At 35.6% G+C, this 21546-nt stretch overlaps 1 protein-coding gene across 10 annotated transcripts in view; it reads left to right on the top strand.

Moving 5' to 3' along the window:
• LOC113230554 (kinesin-like protein KIF13B) overlaps positions 1 to 21546 on the top strand; it is a 269534-nt gene that overhangs the window by 190863 nt on the left and 57125 nt on the right. For all 10 annotated transcript variants that reach the window (XM_026464548.1, XM_026464549.1, XM_026464551.1 and 7 more), the window contains exons 4-5: positions 350 to 477; positions 3333 to 3482. In XM_026464548.1, coding sequence (XP_026320333.1) covers positions 350 to 477; positions 3333 to 3482 — 278 coding nt within the window. The remainder of the gene's footprint in view (positions 1 to 349; positions 478 to 3332; positions 3483 to 21546) is intronic.

The following is a 21546-nucleotide window of genomic DNA, read 5'->3' on the forward strand; positions in this document are numbered from 1 at the left end:
CATACTTGAGAAGTGTATTTACTTGCGAAACGACCACGAAATTCTCTTACTCCCGTAATTACTCGTATCTTCCGTACGAATAGGTGAAATTTTGATAATAATTTATCAGTCAGTGTTGTGATGCATTGTAACGTAAAAAACGTCAAAACCATAAGTTACGTTCATTAGTGTTGTAAATGACGATGTGAAGAAATGATTATGTCGGTTGGCACGCTATCTGAGCATTTTCTCGTTTCCCAAAGTAACCTTTTTTAAGTAGCCATATCTCTCACGCAGCTCATGAAAGCCTTTTTCTCTTTTTACAGATAATCAGGTTGTGTATTTATATATTCTTCCATTTTGTTTTCAGGATCAGGGAAGTCATATACAATGATGGGCTCACCAGGCCCTGACGAAGGCGGTATCATACCTCGACTCTGCGACGCTCTTTTCGACAGAATCGCCAAACAGCAGAATCCACCAGCTCTTACTTACAAGGTAATTTTGCGATCAAAGGAAAAAGTATGTCAGACCATCAAACATATTAGGACGTACGAGAAATTCATCTCATACTTTTTTTTTCTTATAATATCAAGTGACGGAACGAACAAGTCGCCTGGTAAGCGACATGCCTGTCCGTAACAGTTACAGTACCACACACAGCTTTAACTCACAAAGATCACGCACAACGTCGTTTACGCTCTTATTACACGGACAATTTTTTCTGACCGGCTTAATGCGATTTCGCATTGATAAGTGTGGTAACCCCCCTTAGTCTCAGTTTACATTGACAAATAGTCGAGCAGTTTAAAGTGTCGTGACTTGTACATTTAAATGAAATTGCTCACATATAGTACAACACAAGTAACTGTCATTCTCGAGTTTTTTAACATTATGACGACAGACTGTGAAGACAATGGGAAAAGCTAGAACGACTGTCGTCTGACGATAAATAAAATATTATGATTAAAATGTAACGACAGGATAATAGCGGTTACTGTTGTCGTCACTTTTTATTTACCATTGTCTCATATCTGCAATAGACAAGGCGGCTGCCGTGATAAGATAAATTGTCGTCAAAATCCAGTGGGAACAGAGCTACGTATGACTGTCGTTCAACGATAAAACATCCACGACACAGTCACGACAGATAGTCGCGATATGGGAACAAGCTGAACGCGACAGTCGTCCAAAGATAAATAAAACTTTCCGTCGTAGTGGGAACGCTCCATCACGTAAAGGAAGTGAGTTTTTGTAATCATAGCATAATATACTTTATGTCAATTGTCTAACGTACAAACTAGATATGGGCCAACAAACCGGTTTGGCGCCTTTTAGAGAGTTCTCGCACGTTCTCGGGAATTCCCACAGCTACCGTATCATAATATAATACGGTAGCTTTTATATTATCTCGTCTGAACGTTACACAATTAAAACAAGATACATAATGAAATGTAAAATTTTGTTACGAAAATTAGCTTCCAGTTCGTTCCGGGACAAAGTAAATTATGTTGTAGCATAGGAACTTTTTTAATCAGTGAATATTTTGCGAACTATAAAATTATCTTTAATCAATGAGTAATCGTTAGTATGCAATAGAGCGATATTTATTAATAAAGATAACTGACGAAGATGTCCATTTTGATGTCGATCCTTCATTTGAGACAAATTTATTATCAATAAAGATTTTAGTGAAAACATTTCAGTATCAAGGATCCTTTACAAACGTAGCTTTTACGACACACCCGTCTACGACGACCTACCGTCTCTCAGGCGGAGGCCGTGGATTCGAAAAAGGGCTCGCACGTCAGAGTTTCTCGAAATATAATTTGAAATTTACTGCGAGGTTTTCGGTGAAGGAAAACGTGGTGAAACCTGTACGTCGAAGAATGCTAACCCAAAACCTGCATTGGGTCAGCATGGCGTACTATGCCCTAAACCCACGCCTGAGAGCAGACCCGTGCCCAGCAGTGGGACATAAAAATGGGTTGATGATGATGATTACATTTACAATTTTGGCATATAATACTATTTTTAATGTTGAATTGAGACCCAAAATATAGATAGATATTTTGATGTATTTCGACGAAAAGGAAAATTGGTTTTTCGACGTTAATACTGAAAATACGAAATTAACTTGATTTTTTTAATTGATAATGAAAACAGAAGTTACCGGCAGTGAATTACGTAGCTCGAAATACGATTGACTAAACCTTTCTCGATAAAAAAAAATATTTCATGGAATTTCACGTTCTAGGCTATGATGTTAAATAATTCATTTTCGTCCAAATTATAAGTTACTTCCATTAGTGTTGTAAGAGACGTGATGTCGACAGTTCTCGATCATTTTTAACAAGTGTCGTCTTTATCCTTCTTTTTAATTTTCTCGAAAATATATTGAAAAGAAGTACGTTAGAAGAGAAATAAGGCTTAAGTAGGATCCTAAAAGATGTTACATTATTCATGCAATTACTCAAAATCAACCTTAAAATGCTCGGAACAACCGGACCCGAACTAATTTAGTAAAAAAAGGATTCCTGACTTGAGACTTCTTGGTTTTAATTTCAACTCCACCATCTCCGAATGCTGAACCTCAGAATTAAGGAGGTTTTCTTCTTACCTCTTTATAACAAGCTAAATATATGATTGTTGACTAATAGACACATTGGATATATGCACGTAATTATAAATATGATTATTTATCAAAATTAATAATAATATGTCGTGAGGTTTATTATTAATAATTCTAACTATTCAATTTTATCGGTAAGCCTATTCATTACACTTGAGACTTTCGGGGGTTACTCTTTGCAAATAGATAACACAGTTATCATTTACAATAATTTTATTTAAAAATATTATTACTAGAAATAATCTTAAAGGCCTAAACGGACGGTTTATTGTCAACCAAGTAATACGTGATCTTGTATAATAAGGATATGAAACTATTTTTATGAATTTAAATCGCGTGTATTTGTTTTTTCAAACAAACCAACGTTTCGGGCCCTTTACAGGTCCCATGGTGGCGGTTGACTACCGGTACTACCGGCCCGAAACGTTGGTTTGTTTGAAAAAAAAAAAAAAAAAAAAAAAACAAATATACGCAATTTAAATCCGGAAAAATAGTTTCATTTCCTATGTGTAACAATTGCGGAAACCTAAGAACTCGACTTGTATAATAAGTTATACGTATTACCTCATAAATTAATTTGTAAAGACAACAGTGAGGGATAACTAGTTTTTTTTATTGCTTGTATTAATAAATTAATTATTTTTCATGAACACGTTGCCTTTATTCTTAACATATCGCTTTTCTAATAATCATGTTTCAAATTCTTACTCTCTTCGTTTAGGTGGAAGTATCCTATATGGAAATCTACAACGAGCGAGTCCACGACCTTCTAGATCCAGAAACTACGAGGCGATCGCTGCGTGTACGCGAGCATGCTGTATTTGGACCCTACGTGGACGGGCTGTCGCAGCTTGCTGTTACTTCTTTTCAAGTAAGTTCACCCGTACCTCTACAATGAAAGTGACCTAATAAAAAAGTCAACAAAATTAATTTATACAGTAAAACGGTTTTAAAAATGATAAAATTGTAAATCTGGAACTGGCCCATTGAAGCTCGAATGGTACAGAATGTAGACTATATAGCTCACTTTCATATGTTACAAATTCCACTCCCACGTCGGTATGTCGACGCCGTATATTGCTATAATCTATATTAATTGAGCTGTTCGTTCTGAAAATCGTCATATTTTTTTTACAGAAGCCACTTACTTTATTACTTAGGGACTTTCTTTTATAATTAAAATGGCCTGATCTTGATAAGATTAAAGACTTTGCTTAGCTGGTGAAAATTAAAGCGACTTAGTTCTTGTTAGGTCAAATGACAACAGAGAAGTTCAGTAAAGCAGTGGCCTTATAACGACTGGGTTTTTGTAATTTATATTTTTTATTTAAAAAAAAATGTACAGTAATCAGAAACAATTTTTCGGGTTATAAAGCTGGAGGTTTCATCATTATTTTCCAGGACTAACGACGCTACTACCTTTGGTATTACAAATTTATACATTAAATATACATAATAATGTGAAAATGTCACATTGCAACGCTCATTAAATCTTATTTTGCGTATTCCCAAAAAGTTGATATTTTGTGTTAAGCCACTTTCATTCTAAAGCTGCGATTTGTTCTAGATTAGAGCAGTTTGTAGGTGAATATTTTTCAAGTTATCTACGAATACTCTTTTCAAGACACCAGAAATAATCGCACTTCAGTGTAAAATAAATATAAAGGCAGTGTAAAATTTTTTACTAAAAATTTTGAGTAGGTATCATAATGACTATATCTTCAACTCTTTTTTACCATGTTGTCTATTTAACGATATGGTCATTTCGAAATCTAATCGTTTTGCTACAAAGTCATTGTAAGTTATAGTATTTCTACAGAGTTGGTTATGCGATCTAGTCCTTAAGGTGATCAGGTCATTTTGAAGATATAGTCATTATGATACCGACACAAAATTTAAGGTATCGTCTATAGTTAAAGTGACACCACTAGTTTGCGCTACCGCGTATTAGCAGTGCTTGCTACGATTTACGTAGCTAGAGTTGTGTAGCTGTAGTGCTACGTACATAAGATTACGTAGCGTCTGCGACAGTTCACATAAAAACACTGCGGTTGTTATGAAAACAGTTCCTCCAGCGCGCTTCATACCAACAAAAGTTGTAACATAATGAATATTATTTGTTCAAATTCAACGACATGAGAAAGACAAGGTTTTTCAAGTAATATTATATTTATATTTTCTTTCAACAAATGGGCCGAAGTTTGTGCAGATGTTTAAGACATTAATAGGTTTTCAAAAAACAAGAACCCTAGGTAAAATAATATGCCCTTTGTTAAAAAAAAAGTGTTATACTATATTACACTTTTACCATTCCGTTAGTGTATATGTAGAAGGAACATGAAATTACGAAATTTTTAACGTGGTAGCGTGGCCATCCAAATTAAACCTATGCTATCGTATCTATAGAGGAGACTTTCTAATAAATTACTAGTAATAATAAATATTCTCATCAATAAAATACCAGTCTGATTGCGTGTCTAAACTTGAAGAGTAATCGAGTGTTGTTCATAGTACCAAAGCCACTGTAATTTGTTATGTCCCCGTACCATTTACCACCACAGCAATGGGCGCAGCTCAGAAATCAAAGGCTTATGAAGCCATTTATCTAGACATTTATTAGATCCTTTTAACTGGTCGTATATTATTGGATCATATCATGTATCTCTACCTATTTTTTGTAGGTAATTGTCACGTACGCAATATAGTTCATGGTATTTGCAAGTAATAATAATGTTGTGTCCAAAATAAGGTAAATTCTTAACGTTTTTAATTTGTTTGTCGAAAGGACATCGTTTTGACTAACGATGACGTCACGATCTTACCTACTTAGTATATTAATTGTTATAAGTATTTATCAATTGCATCTGAACACATATACCGATTGAGTGACGGTACAAACTCAAATTACAAGCTCCTCCTTTTTTGAAGTCGGTTAATTATATAAAAATTCACGAGAATATGCAATAGAAGAATTCCAGTCAGGTAGTGTAACAGCCAGAAAAACGTTAGACATAAGAGAACATACGAGGTGGTACTATTTGTAACTAGTGGCCGAGATGAAAGTTTCTAAAAAGACAATCTGGTCGGCACAAAGAGAACAAATCGATGACGTAGTAGAAGAATGGCCTATTTCAAAAACACTAATTAAACTGGAAGGTCGTTTAAAGAAACTTAGGCTTAGGCAAAGTCTGCGTACCGTATGCCATGCCGGCACAATACTGTCACATGATTATTATAATCAACGTAGATTTCGGTGTCTTTAGACAATGTAATTTAGCACATTAGACATTAGAGTAGGCGGAGTACATTTACATGAAATTAATGGAAGTAATACCTACATGTGGAGTGGATAATATCTCTTTAATCACGGAATTATTGTATTTTGTTTTGAATTTTTAACGTGTAAGTAGTACTTAACTGTAAACTCCACAAGCGTTTGGTACGTTGTTGTCTTCAGGATCTGGTTGTTTGGTATGGAGTGTTTTTGATTGACTCCGGCATTATGCTCAAAACTGGAGTCCTTTGAGATGTGGCTGCACAGACGTATGCTTGACAAAAGGTCACCAATGTTGAGGTTCTTTGTTGAAAGTTGGAAATACTCAGGATTGTAAACATTCACGTTCCCTCTTTCGTGCGGCAGTTTCAAAAATGAGAATAGCCATGATAGTCGCTAACCTTCGTACAGGAGCGGCACACTAAGAAGAAGAAGAAGAAGAAGGAGTAGTATTTAACTGCTTTACTACGGCAGTGAATTAAAAAAAAATTTTGTGTGCACAAAGAATTTATGTGTATTATTTGAAGTTTAGGTTAATATACTGTGCCAATTCCGATCGGGTAATAATAGGCAAAAAATATATTTTTTGGGTTGGGCCACTATTCACATAAAGCAGTGTAGTGGTGGAGTCCAGCAGCAGGAAGGAGTTGGTATGCGATAGCGGTTGCTCTTTGAGTGCCGAGATCACTCCCCGAGATTTCCAGTAAACCAGGATTATTATTATTACTGATTAACGCACACACTCATAGCCTCGCACTAGGGAAACCCTTAGTCGCGGGTGCCTTGAGCACACACAAGTAGAACACCCCAAATTTCACCCAAACTGGCGAGAGAAACAAATGTAGACCATATAAATATTTCTCCCGGCCCGCGAATCGAACCCGGGACCTCTGCGTAGCAGACCGGCATGGTAACCATTCGACCACGAAGGCAGTTAGATATGCTAAGTTTTTGGGGGAGCTCAGGTGACACGAGTAGGACCCTACACACACCACACGCAAAATAGACGCCTATAAGTCGAGTTGCGGACAGCAAATAGCAAAAATTCGGAGATACTATCAGTACGATAGAATATGCCACGGTCGGGAGATCAGACATGAAAAGTGAGTAAATTGTCGAAGTGCGAGAAATAGCTTACAATAGCAAATTTAAGTAATTTAGACACTAATATTTTAGTAAATATTAGTTGGAAGTCTTTCAGGAATCAGAAAAAGTAAGGGTGTTTACTAGAAAACGTATTATTAAAGAGAGAGAGAGAGAGAGAGATGAAAATGATAGTTTCACTGGTAGTGTCCGTAGTTTCACACTACAGTGTGAGTCGAGCGTTAACAACTACTGTACAAGACCAAACAATCAAATATAAAATTATTTTATTTGACGTGCAATGCAATAAAAAATAAAGACAAACAAATGCCTAATAAATCAAACATGTCCAAAGAGTCGATGATTTAGCTACAGAGGACTATAAAGTACATAGTTGATATTCTTTCATAGCTAGTTATTGTTCAAAACGTACCTAAAAATCAACAAGTGCACTGTAACAAAATAAAAACCATTACAAAAAATTTAAAATTTTTTAAAATTTAAAATTTAAAAAAACAACTTCGCATGGGGCACAAATTAAGAGAAACGGGCTAGCCGGTCGGTTTATTAGCCATTGTGAACTGCTTCGTGTGAATTTCCATTGAGTTACTGCCTTTTTTACAAGAGGAGGCAGGTCATACTGTTCAAAAAGTACTTATGGAGTTTGTTGAATGAAATAAGATAACTGCGAAACAATAATAGAGCGAAGGAATTTTTTCTAAGTGTTCGATCTTTGTATTAATAATTATAACAAACTAGTGGAGTAACTTCACATAAAAATATTTGAATATCAATTCAATAAAAATTTAAATAATAGACCTGTCAAATATGTTATGATAAGGCGACAAAAACAAAGAAGTCAATTTTAGAATTTGAATAGAAAGGTTGAAAAGGTTAAAAAAGATTATGAATACAAAAAGACACAAAAAGAGGGGTACGTGCGGAAGCCCTCGTTTCGTATGCACCCTATCCCATGTGCCCCCAATAAATTTTATTTAAGAGGACACCTATTCTGTTATGGTGACTTTAAAGTACTTTTTTTTATAACATCAAGTGACGGGACGAGCAACTCGTGCGCCCGGTGGTAAGCGACACGCCTTCCATAATAATTGCAGTACTGTTGAAAGCTTTAAATTGCAAAGACCTGAGGGTCACTACCACTGCGCCCGTCACCCTGAGGGATAAGTTGACAAGTCTCATATGCCTGTAATTTAACCAGCACCTTTACGCTTCAAAACCGGAACGCAGTAATGCTCACATTATTGCTTGGCGGCAAAAATAGGTAAGATGGCAGTTCTTCCCTGGACTTAACTCTTTCACAAGGAGCTCTACTGCAACTTTAAATAACTATGATTTACAATATTTATTTCATAAAGCATATACCGACACAACCTGAAAGAGCTAAACGGGTCAATTCTATAATTTTTTGTCATCTAAGTATGCAGGAGTTGCACCTTTAAGAGTTTTTGTTCCACTATAATTTAAGATGTCCTAAATGGCAAATTTTGAATGTCAACCGGAATCTTATTATACGAGCGTGTATACATTGCCCCCTATGAACTTGTGTCATTGTGAAGACAAGCGTCAAAAATAGCCAGTTATTTTTCTTCCTATGTCTATCCATCTGGTATATAACCAGAAACACAGACGAAATAAGGGCTATCCGTCTCTGGCATCTCATCAGGCAAATGGGCTTTATGTCACTTATAAATATCAACTCTCGTTTGCACTGTAATCACAAATTAGAAAGCTGAAATAGTACAGCGCCATCAACTGACCTGTGTTTACGTCTCCGTGTATTAAAAAATATTATGTATTTACTATAATAAAGATAATATCTCTAACTTTTGCGAGGCTATTCCATTCGGTGTTCGGTGAAAAAACAGCAAAACATCTAAATACAAAACAAACGGAATCACATTTCGTCCATAATTAAATATTAAATAATGCAATTTTTCAATTTTCGTCCATTATAGTAAAGCTCAAGTTAAACTGATCAATTTGAGTTGAAACAATTGACGACACCCGTCAATTGTTTCGAATTCGAGCTGCCAATCGGAGCGCAGTTGTGATCGTAATGATTTGGCAGAATAGTTTTCAAACAATTTAAATGACATTTCGTGTCTATTTCTGGTTATATACTCGATGTGTCTATCATTATTTTTTATAAAAGAAAAGCTTTTGTGCTTAACATTAACTACTTTTTCATACGTGTACAGTTACCTGGTGTAAGAATGTAAATTTAACTAAACATGTCTCTTAATATATCTGAAATACAATAATATTTTAAGTACCACATAACTGTCTATAAAAAGATAAAAATAACAATGTTAAGTTATAAAGTTTATACGTTTAATCGATACAAGTTTGTCAGTGATTTGTATCCATTCACAATGCCACTCTTTGTAGTTGGCAAGTAAAACGGTTTCTTTGTCGCTTCGTGAAGTTTTCCTTGTGCAAACAGTTCAACCATTTTTCGCAGACGATGAAAGAAGGCCCTATTTGTTCCGTTTATTTTGACAGTCCATAGAGGCTCCCAAACTTGTTTTGTAGACCACCATGAATTTTTTTCTATTTTGCGTAGACAAAAAATCTTTCTAATATGAATTTTTTTACAAATTCATCTTCAAATGTGTTTTTGGCAAATGACACAGTCTTCTTTTCGTATCGATGGCATACACTGTTGCTTGCTTTCGTGGAGTAAGGATTTGCCAATTGACTTAATACTTCTCGATTGTTGTCAGACTTACAGGAAAATGATGGCAAGACATGCGGGGAGGCTTCTTTCGAAACCTCAACACTGATACATTGTCACTTTAGTAAGTTTAGCTTTATAGTGAGAAACTTTATAGTAAAATAAAACCACTTTTGGAGTTTTATACATTTATTTAACGGTATTCCGTTACATTAGCTCCATACCTTGTTTGTTGTGAAATGTTTACTTCGTCGGTAATAACGTGTTATGTATATGGTATGTACATAGACACTAGCTTTGTTTTTTTACTTATGTAAAACTAAAATTTTGGTCACGATCCGCCGCCTAAATGGGTTCCACTTTCGTGGACCTTCATTAACATCTCATGCACCCCTATTTTTTTCGCTGACATGGACTTCTTGTAGATGAGAATGGACCCCCGGTGGTCGATATAGACCATTTTGGGAATCAGCGAGCTTGTATATATACTATCTAGATACAAGGTTACGTTCGATTTTTTGTATTTATTTGACTGGCAAATTATAAATATCTGGACAAAAAACGACCGTACGAATGGTGTAAATTTAAAATATGTAAAATTAAACTACCTTACAATTAGGCTAGATAGTGTATGTGTGCGGTTCCTAAGACATAACAATAAATTATATATTTTTGCTCGATAGAACGCTCAATTGTATATTAACGTGTGATGTCTGGTATGCCATAAATATAACGGTATAATTTATGGTATACAGACATTTGACATATTCTTGCATGATATAAAGGTCATTGGCTGTAATAAACGATTGGTGTAACAACTTACAATCTAATATACTGATATGGCATGATGTCCATTTTATATGAACATTTATTCACTGAGTTTAATGTATTCTAAATTTAATTCCAGTATTTTTAGGTGCAATGAGGAGCGCACCGAGGAGCATTAGGCTCGTTATCACATAAAAATAATCTTATAGAACTGATACTAGGTTCTTCCTTATTTTTTTTTCACAAAATTCTGAGTGCATAATATTAGTAAATAAATATATGGAGGTATCAATATACGTAAGCACTTTGATGTTTTGTGTTGTAATTGTAATTTTTTATATGCCACAAAGATTATATCATTTATTTCTTCGAAATATTGCTCATTTTTAATTTCCCTCGTTTCAATTAACTAAACGAAACTACGTTACTTACACGCTTTTTATACTGCCAAACGTCGTTAATTAAACGAAAACATTTCTCAAACGAAATACGTAAAGTGAATTCCGCGCCGAGCAAAACTTCATTCATAAAATAAAACTTGTTCAGGGTTTTTAATGAATCTGTATGAATGCTACAAAGCTCGAGTTTCCTAGAAATAACGTATTCATTCCCATTCAGGATAGTTTTCTAGGAACTAATTACTAGACATGCTGCACATAGTAAATTTTGTATTAATAGAGAAAACATTGCAGCATGTTGTTGTTGTTTTGTTTGTTTTTGTTTGTTTTGTTTTACAGTTGGTTGTACAGTCAACAGCATATCAAGCTACACATTGACGTATCTTGTTCCGTTGCACTGGAGGCGATTTTCGAACAAAAATGTGTAGCGTGATGTGCTGTTGTCCGTACAATCTAAAGGCACACAATGTAAGAAAATTCTTAAGTATTAATTAAGTTTTAACCAATATCAGGATGTATTATCACCATGGTATTCAATTATTTTTTTGGCACGGTGAAGACGTTGTTGGTGCGAATCCAACCGAATCGAAGGTTTTTTTTCTAAGTGTTCAATCTTTGTATTAATAATTGTAAATTTCTGACTACCTTAGTCACATACGTAGCATTCAAATAATATGAAATTTAAAAAGTGACCGTTTGTATAGCTTAACCAGTGGCTAATTGTACATATTTAATCTAGTTGACGATCTTTGTGTCACAACTTTTTGCATCGTGGCGAGCGCTGAATGAAGAGGTCCCGGGTTGGATTCTCGCTAGAATATATTTGAGAAAACTTTTCTAAAATGGATCTGGTCTAGTAGTGCCCCGGAGTGGTATTCTGGGACTGTAGGGTAAGTACTGGGTATTTCACACCTACCCATTATACTGATGTTTCGACCTGGTTGCACAGGCCGTGATCACTGGCCTAATAAATTGTTCCATCGCGATTATCCCCGGTTTGTAATAATAATAATAATATTTTCTCAAACATGCTCGGAAATGTTTGCATTATTTTCAAAAAACGAACACGGAAAGTTTGTCATTTATGGACCGGGTAACTTCTTCCCGGCCAAGGCCTGCAAAGTACGTACGTATGAAAATCCATTACTGTCCAGTTCTCTAAACTTTTAAATCTGTCTACTAGATAAACTATATGAACAGGTAAAGGGAAAACTCATACAGCCCACTGCCAAGTGTTCGTAATAGCATTGTAATTTAATAGTATTATTTTTTTAAAAAAAGGCGGTAAAATGAACTAAAGTCATCGAGTACATAAATAAACCGATGACTAAAGTTCTTGGGTATTGTTTTGTTTTTTTTTGGCCTTTTTTCTGTGTTCATCGCGAATAAATTCTAGTGAGAAGAGCGATAACGAAAAGGCCTGCAAATACTAAGTCGAATATTACTTTTAATTTTAATTAAATTTATCGAGTTCTTAGGTTTTCGCGATTGTTACACATAGGAAATGAAACTATTTTTCCGGATTTAAATCGCGTATATTTGTTTTTCAAACAAACCGACATTTCGGGCCCTTTACAGATCCCATGGTCACGGTTGACTTAATTATTTTTTTTTTCTGTTATTGTCTTCTATTATTTCCCCACATTGTTTGAGAAAATGACTATATAAGCCTTGGCGGGAACGGGGATTACTTGACTCCTATTAATACAATTAACTCATAGTCGTTTATGGATGATTTTCTTCCGTCGGTTCTGTATTCGGCCTATCTCAGGGTAGTTGTTATAGGGAGGCCAGGAAGGGCGCTCCATTGGTCACTCCATCAGCTAGGTGATCGACCGCGGAGTCTCTTTCCCTCCACATACTCCATTAAAGGTGTGCGTGCTCCATCGTCGATCTTACCTTCACTTTCCATCAGGTGAGGTGAAGGTCATTGGCCCACTTAGTTTTAAATTAAAAAATGTAATTTTTTTTTCAGTAGCAGCAGCAAGCAGCAACCCTTATTAAAAATATTTAAATTTAAAATTTGTCTCGTTGCCTGTTCACCCTGTATCAATATTTATGTAGGATGAGAGATAATTAAAAAGAGGACACAGGTTATTTACCTACCTTTGTTGCTCATTAATAACTCAATATTTTCATCAAATAATTTTATTACCTATTTATGCATTTATATTAATTATCATTTTTATATCAATAATTTATTAAACAGTGTTCGTTTAAAACTTTATTGAAAATTAGAGATATTAAAGACACTTTTTTCACAATTACATATTTGATTAATAAATCCCCTTTTAATTGTTCCAATGAAAATGTAATATTTATTGAAACCTAAGCATTGTTCACTTTCAATGGCAGACAAGTTGTACTGTATTATGCTATTATTGTCTAACTGAGATTTGTTATATAGAAATGTATAAATATGTGTTTCTAGAGTATAATTCCTTATCTTAGTTTCTGAATTAATTTTCATTATATAACCTAATCTAACGACAACTGCCTAGTTATAATACATAGTGTATAGTGTTATGATGTACAATGTGTAATCTATAATTTATTTTGTATAGTGTTTACTACGCTTCAACAGTTAAAGAAAACACTAAACTAAAACACAAATTGACCCTTAAGATCTCTCACATAATAGCTCCACTAAACTCCTCAAGTACTAAGGCTTCGTGACGTCATAATGGACCTTGAACCTTGCCCTGCACAGCTACCTTCATGCTCGTAGTCTTTAAAGGTATCACCTTAAGGCTGTGAATTGTTTCGTAATGACATGCTATTAAGGTATCAGCATGATTGAACGTAAATGGAAGCTTATTTTAGGTTGTCGATCTTTGTCATTTTGCTTTTATTTACACATGGATTGGTGGTACAACAGATTGTATACAGCAATTAAAGATACTATATAGATAGATTTATTTCACTCGTTAAGTCGTCATCGTTTAACTTAGAGTGTAATTTGTGGTTGTCTGTGTGTCTCCATGGCACCCGCGATACGGGCTTAACCTAGTGCGGGGGTATGAGAGTATGCGTTATAATATAATTTAAAAAATACAAATTGTAATAAAAAAAACATCAGAATAGTGACCCAAACCAAAACAATATATTTTTTGCGTGTGAATATGTTAGTAGCAGTAGAGCTCCTTGTGAAAGAGACATTATTACTTTCTGCCGCCGAGCAATAATGTGATCGTCACTGCGTTCAGGTTTTGAAGGGTAAGGGTGCTGGTGAAATTATAGGCATGTTTGGGACTTGTCAACTTATGTCTCAGGCTTTCGTTCTTTTCGAACGTACGTTTCTTTTCAGGGTTGCGTTGCGTTTTGAGTGGTTCTGCAACTGTTATTGACAGGCGTGTCGCTTACCACCAGTACTTATATATATATATATATATAAAATATATAATATATAAAAAGAATCTGCTAAACTGTATTGTGAATAAGATACCGAGCTTTCCATTGGTTAAAATAATCACGTTACAACATTAGAGTGATGTACGCTTGGTCAGTATTGCATGCTCGATACATTTTTTAAATCACGTTTTTGAGAAAGGATGTTATTCTAGAAGGCCATCGATTGAGCTACAAAGGAGAGCGGAGTACGTAGGCCTCGTTAATATTGCGCCTTGTAATATAGCCACTGTGAACATGTTTTATCAAATTAATTTCATATAAATGAGTGAGTCCCAAAAAATGCTGTGATATAAATCTGAATAATGCAAATTAGAGCGAATTTGAACAAAGTAGAATTTGTGATGACAACCACAACGTCTCATTAGGCTGGCATTGTCTGTTCGGAATCATAATTTAAAAAAGATCTATGTATATCGTACTTAGAGAACGAGCCGTGGTAGGCTAATGATTTCACATACCACTCAAGCAGGCGCCGCCGTGGGTTCGAATCCCGGCTCGCACTTCTGTGTTTCTCGGAACTTTACCATGAGTTATTCGGCGAAGGAAAATATCGTGATGAAACCTGTATGTTGAAGAAGGTTCACAACCTTTGAATAACTTGTGAAGTTCCCAACCCGCATTGGGCCAGCGTCGCGGACTATGGCCTAAATCATCACGTATAAATTTGTTGATGATGATGACACAGAGAATATCGTACGCTGACTACCCGGTTTGTAAAATGCCACAAACGAAGCTATTTTCATTTGCGATAAATGTACTTTTCGCGAAAAGTATACATTTTTCGAAATTTTGTTCGTATTCAAATTCAACAGTTGCTGCGGCACTAGAATGTGTTGCATGCGGTATGGTAACAATTTATAGACTTTAATATTATTATTTTTTGTGAAAATACTCCACTAGTTTATTATTATTATTGACACACAGATCGAACAAACGCAATGAAAGAAGCTTTGACCCGACAGTAGGGCTTGAGTGCAATAGGCGAGAGCGACATAAACTGCGAGATATTGCTATTCTCGCACAGCGATCTGGCGCTTTATGTCACTCTTGCGCAAGTCGCGCCCTATCGTGCTAGCCCTACTGGAGTCGAACTAGGGACTGTCACCTTTAACACATTGCAATCAACCAGACTGAGTGAACAAACTTTCACAAGTTATCAGTCTCCTAACTTTATCTGAGAAATGTTAAAAAAATGCTATTAATCAGCCTAAGGTTTTATTATACAAATGGCCATTTTTTAAATTGCACATCTGAACATAGTATTCTGTAATGTGTGTTGTGTAAATGACGTAAAGTACAATGTTCGATAACAAATTTGCCGGAATACCTTTGGGAAATCCCGTACTGATAATCAAACAGGTTCCCTGGATAGTTTCACCCAACTGTTCAATATAAAAGAAACTAAATAAATGTTTTTTTTTTTGTCTTTTTAGTCTAGTTTAGCTAGGACTATTTGACTATTAGTTTTAATTCAGAATGTTAATGAAACAAACAAAAAGAAAACAGTTTTGAGATTTTTACTGAAAGAGCATTCGCAGAAACAAATTTAAATACAGAAAAAAAAAAAAAGTTTTTTTCAAATGAAAACTTAATCGGCATCAGAAAACAAATTGGAAAAGGTTCGCTCTTTTGAAATGATTAAAATGAAAAACTCAATAAAATTCACAGTATTTGTATAACGAGATGTGGTTATAAGTTCCATGTATCATTTTCCAATTTTGTACAGATCCAATGAAAAGATTATTTTTGAACCTAGCGGCTTTATGAAGTTTCCAACAGTTAACTGGGAATATTTTAATGTTCTTGCCAAAGGTTTTGCGATGATTGGCCTTTATCATTTATCAGTTTTTCATTTTGATCAGTTTAATATCGCTGCAAACATGGCTCATTGAGATGTTGTAAGGTATTTGCCAAGTTCGCATTGCGCTAGCGTGTGATGTTACATTTCTATCTAAATACCCTTTTCAAGAGGATCTCCGTACCTGTGTTCTACAGTATGCGGATACTATTTATACATAAGTGCTCTATCCCAGTAAATATTTTTAGTAGTAAATAGTAGAGCTCCTTGTGAAAGAGTTCGTCCAGGAAACTACTGCCACCTTACCTATTTCTCCCACCAATTATTATTTGAGTAAACCGATCTTTACGATTTAAAGATTTGAGTTTAAGTGTCGCTTAACAGGTGCACGGCTTGTTCGTTCCATCGCTTGATATCATGAAAAATATCCAAGCATAAAAATCAGAATAGGGTGGATTGCATTAATATTAGATATAACTGGTTGATCACTGGTTCTACCTCCTTACGGCTTCCCACAGCTTGTGATCTCACGGACCCCGCCGCGCGAGCTCGTGCCTACGTTGTGGGAAAAGTGCCGCCTGTGCCGGCGCTGGCTTACATTATATGGGCCTGTGGCGCGAGGTCGCCCGTACAAATTGGGCGCGGGTCGTGGCATCACAGGTCATGAGAAACCGCCTTTACTCAGCCGTAATTAAGGGACTCGTGAAAGGCCTGAAATGTTGATTTGTTTGAACGGAAAAGCAGTTTCTGTGTGACAATGTGTAACAATAGTGAAAGCCTAAGAACTCTAGATACGTAAAAAATCAATTCTACAGGTCGTGATAAAACTCAAATTGTAAATTTCGATATGTGATCAGAGATAATAGAGTTCTATGGAAAAATATCCCAATTTTCAAATTTATACATAAGTACTTTATCCAAGCAATTAAAGTACTTCTTGCATACATTATATATTGGTTTCAATCATAGATTTAGTATAGGATATACTAAATCTATGGTTTCAATAGTATATGTTTATGGAAATCAAAGCCAAAGCCAGATAGATCACTATAGAGGTATATTTTAAACTTCTGAATAAAATTTCGTTCTGGCGTCGATAAGGAATGAAATTAAGCAGCGAGGTAGCAGATTTACCGATCTCGTATAAAGAGTGGCTAAATTAAAATGACAATGAGCTTCAAACAGGAGGATGGAAACTTTGGAGTTATGAACTTGTTAACTTGGCGCACAACTTGTTGTAATGCAAAAAATTAAAAAAAGACCGTTACATAAGGCGGCCTTATTGCTAGATAGCAATCTCTTCTATGCAATTTCGCGCGCGTGGGCGCTGAAGAGTTCTAGCGGGATACATATATTTACATGAATTAAGAGTAAGAGAAGAGGTCAACTAGTGGTGCTGGATTCTCGACAATCTAGTTCATAATTTCTCAAAGTAGTCCCTACCTCCAGTGGGCGCAGAACAGTTCTAGCGGGGCGGTAGGGTCCTCGGATGCAGTTGGGGAGCGTCGATGCTGTCCAGGGGGTGCATTAAAAAAAACCTGAATTATCCATGTAAACTACACTTCATATATATTTTTTTTCCTAGTGATTTTTGTGTTATATCAGTATAAAATAATACTAAGTGACGGAACGAACAAATCATGCGCCTGGTGGTAAGCGATACATCTATCCATAACAGTTGTTGTGCCACTCAGAGCTTTAAATCGCAAAGATCTTATGGGCATCGCCACTGCGCCCGTCACCCTGAGACACAAGTTGACAAGTTCCATGTGCATGTAATTTCCCCAGTTCCCTTACCCCCACATTAATGCTGAACGAACTCTTTCACAAAGACTCTACTTCTATTTAGCTGATATTGTGATGTATATGAAATACTTAGACCAGGACATCAGCATTAGAATGCGATGAAAAAATTCAGTGGAGGTATTGACCAATAGAAGGTTGATGATGAGGACATTTGATCGCGTAATAATATGCATATATTATACTGCAAACGTGTCAACACATCGCAATCATAACCGAAAATATTTTCCAACGATTGTACAACTTAATGCGACCTGTCAATCCGTGTCAGGCTTTGCGATACAAATGTCAGAACCAATATGTTCTTTCTCTCGCATCATTTAATGTATACGTGTAACATCCATTTTGGTTTGTGGGAACGACGTGGTGACGTTATTGAGTTATGTTGTGAAATAGCAAACGGTGAGATCGTTCACGGTGATTTTTTTTATTTAGTTAGTATACCTACTTACTATCCTTACCATAATAGTTCTAGCAGTAAAGCTCCTGGTGAAAGAGCTCGTCCAGGGATTACTGCATTCCGGTTTGGAAGGGTGCTGGTGAAATTACAGGCATGTGGGACTTGTCAACTTATGTGTCAAGGTGACGGACGCAGTGGCTGTGCCCCTAAGATCTTTGCTAATTTAAAGCTCGGAGTGGCACTGAAATTGTTACGGATAGGTGTGCCGCTTACCACCAAGCGCACGACTTGTTCGTCCCGTCACTTGGTATTATATATATATATATATATATATATATAATCGACAGTGAGTTATCAACATATCGCACTCTTAATACAATAGTGTATTAACTCAAAAAGTATATTTTTTCGAATCGATGAAAAACGAATTAGGTACTCACTTCCCCATAAAAGATTATTAAAATGGTTTTTTCTTTTTAAATTTCCTACTTACCAAATATATTTAAGAATAAAAGGGAAAAAATCATTTCATATTTTGAGCAAGGACTGTTTTGTCGAGAACTAGCTCACGAAAAGTATGTCTCAGTTTGAGTTAAGTTGATATCTTTTGATTGTGTCTTACAATATTCTAAAGACGACGGTTTGATTGAAGTGTAGAGAATAATTCTTAATATCCAATTACGTCTTTATATCTCAGTTAATGATCGCTGTAAACTGACTTTTATTGCAATATAAGATAACAGATTAGTCGACTGTCGGCAATGAAATTGAAAAATAACCCAAATTTGATTAAATAAATGATGAAAATTTATGATCATTCCGAGTTAAAATTTTCCTATAAATCTTTTCATCCTAACCTATGTATAACATTATTAGTAGGTATCGTTATTTTTACCTTCGATATTGCTGTGGAATACCACCCTTTGATTTCGTCTGTCTCACGTAAACTCTATTTGTTGAATTAAAAAAATCGACCTCCATAATTGCCTTTATACTTTATTAGTCAAGCAAAACAACGCACACGTACACAATCAACATAGTACATAGTACACAATCAACACAACAACAACAAATTACACCCAAACTCACGAGAGAAATAAATGTAGACCTTACTAATATTTCAGTCGGCCCGGGAATCGAACCTGAGACGTCTGCGTGGCATGGTAACCGTTCGGTCGCAGAGGCACTTACAATATTTATCACTTCAAATATGAAATCATATGTATTCGAAATTGTTAGTAGTATTTTATTTTCTTTGTAAACTACCGTGACCTAACGACCTACAAATGAACTGGGGCCTGGGGCCAGTTCTTCTAATTTTCTTGAAATCGCTGATCATTGTAATTCCACTGAGACTCCATTGAGATTGTAATTTATCAAATATCAAATATTATCATAAGATATATATATTATATAATATTATCATAAGATATATATATATTCTGTTAAAATCTAGTTGCAATGGTAGTCGAGTTTCAGTGGAATGGCAGTTGTGGCATATTCATTCATTAAATTGCTAACGATCGGTGTTGCCTTACTACAATTTGTGATTGTCTATGCGTGTGTCCATGGCAACCGCGTCGCAGGGTTTCCCTAGTGCGGGGCTATGTTCAGTGTGTGCTATTATTATTATTAACTGCCTCCGTGGCCGAACGGTTACCATGCCGGACTGCCACGCAGAGGTCCCAGGTTCGATTCCCGGGCCGGGAGAAATGTTTGTATGGCTTACATTTATTTCTCTCGTGAGTTTGGGTGTAATTTGTGGTTGTCTATGTGTGTGTCCATGGCACCCGCGACACAGGGTTTCTCTAGTGCGGGGCTATGTTGAGTGTGTGCGTTATTTATTATTATCATTATTAAAAGCATAGAAATTATTTTATAATTGTTAATTTTCTTATTAACTTGTTTCAAACAAGGAAATTCACTGTACTATAAGCACAGATTACTTAATTTTTTGAAATTAGTTTCTACGTAACAAATACACCACTCTCATACAAAATCAAAAAATACCTACGCTATAATAACTTACTAATTCTGACTAATGACACCAGGCGCTCATTACGAGGAAAAAGGAACCTAAGCGCGCGTTCAGAGAGGTGAAAATAACGTTGCCCGCCGTGTGCAGTCGTGCAACACCGAATGCTGGATTTGTTCAAGGATTGTAATGTAAATGAAAGACTTGTATAAGCGCTTGCACTGTCGGCGATAGGCACTTATTGCGTAATCTCGAGCGAGATACGGAGCCCTGACTACGCCATTAACGTATCATGGACTCTCCATTGAAGAGCAGAATACCAAATAATTATAATGGCAGTTGAGTAGTAGCCCTATGGCTAGCCTCTGACAAGCCATTATTATATTCATACTAAATTTTTATCGTTTGACACTATCGACGCACAACTGAAATGATTTCAAATTAGCAGACTTGCGGTGGTAGTCCCGTGGGAGAGCAATTGCTTCTCAATTGCAAGGTCAACGATTCTAATCCCTGTGACGACATGTACCTATGATTGTAATTTCTGACGTATACAGATTGTCCATCAATATACCATGTGTCACGGAGTGAAAGTACTTTCAATATTGTAGGTAGGATATTTTGTTTCAATAGAGACATTATTTTCAAAAGTAAGCAATGCTGTTTTCAAAAACTTCTAAAAAGTTGCTTGCCTCGTCTAGGTAACGTACTGCCCAAATGGGAAAAAAATACGTCTGTACTTTTACCAATCGGAAGCGTCAATTATAAAGAATAATAAAGGCCAGCGGGAGGGAATACCTGAAGGCTGTTATTAGGTCAGATTCGTCAAAGATCATTTATTCCATAGGTAAAATCAATTTACTATCAATTTACAATTATTAAGCAAGAAACTCTAGGTATTGCTCTTTTCAAATAAACTTAAATGCTATGGAATACACTTTGAATCAAATTTGTGTGGATTCTGGAGCCGTGTCGTCTTTCCACACATCTTTATCTAACACGTAGTCTTCAATTTTGTAATATGACTTTTCGATCAAAATATTTTTAATGTACTTTTTAAACTTAGGAAATGACAAACTTAATATATGCTCCGGAATCTTATTGTAAAAACGTATACAGTTCCCCATAAAAGGGTCGTTTACTTTGGTTAAACAAAATCGTGGTACCATAAGTTTGGACTTAGCTCTAAGGTTAATATTATGGATATCTTCTTTCTTATTAAAATTATGTATATTTATACGGGCATAAAATATTTGAGTAAATGTTGAGAGAAACCCGAGAGCCTAGACGGTACACAGAACGAATCACTCGTTTTTGCAATACAAATATA

Source organism: Hyposmocoma kahamanoa, unplaced genomic scaffold (assembly GCF_003589595.1).
Source record: "Hyposmocoma kahamanoa isolate Upper Pololo Valley unplaced genomic scaffold, ASM358959v1 63, whole genome shotgun sequence".
In the NCBI taxonomy this organism is placed as follows: Eukaryota; Metazoa; Arthropoda; class Insecta; order Lepidoptera; family Cosmopterigidae; genus Hyposmocoma; species Hyposmocoma kahamanoa.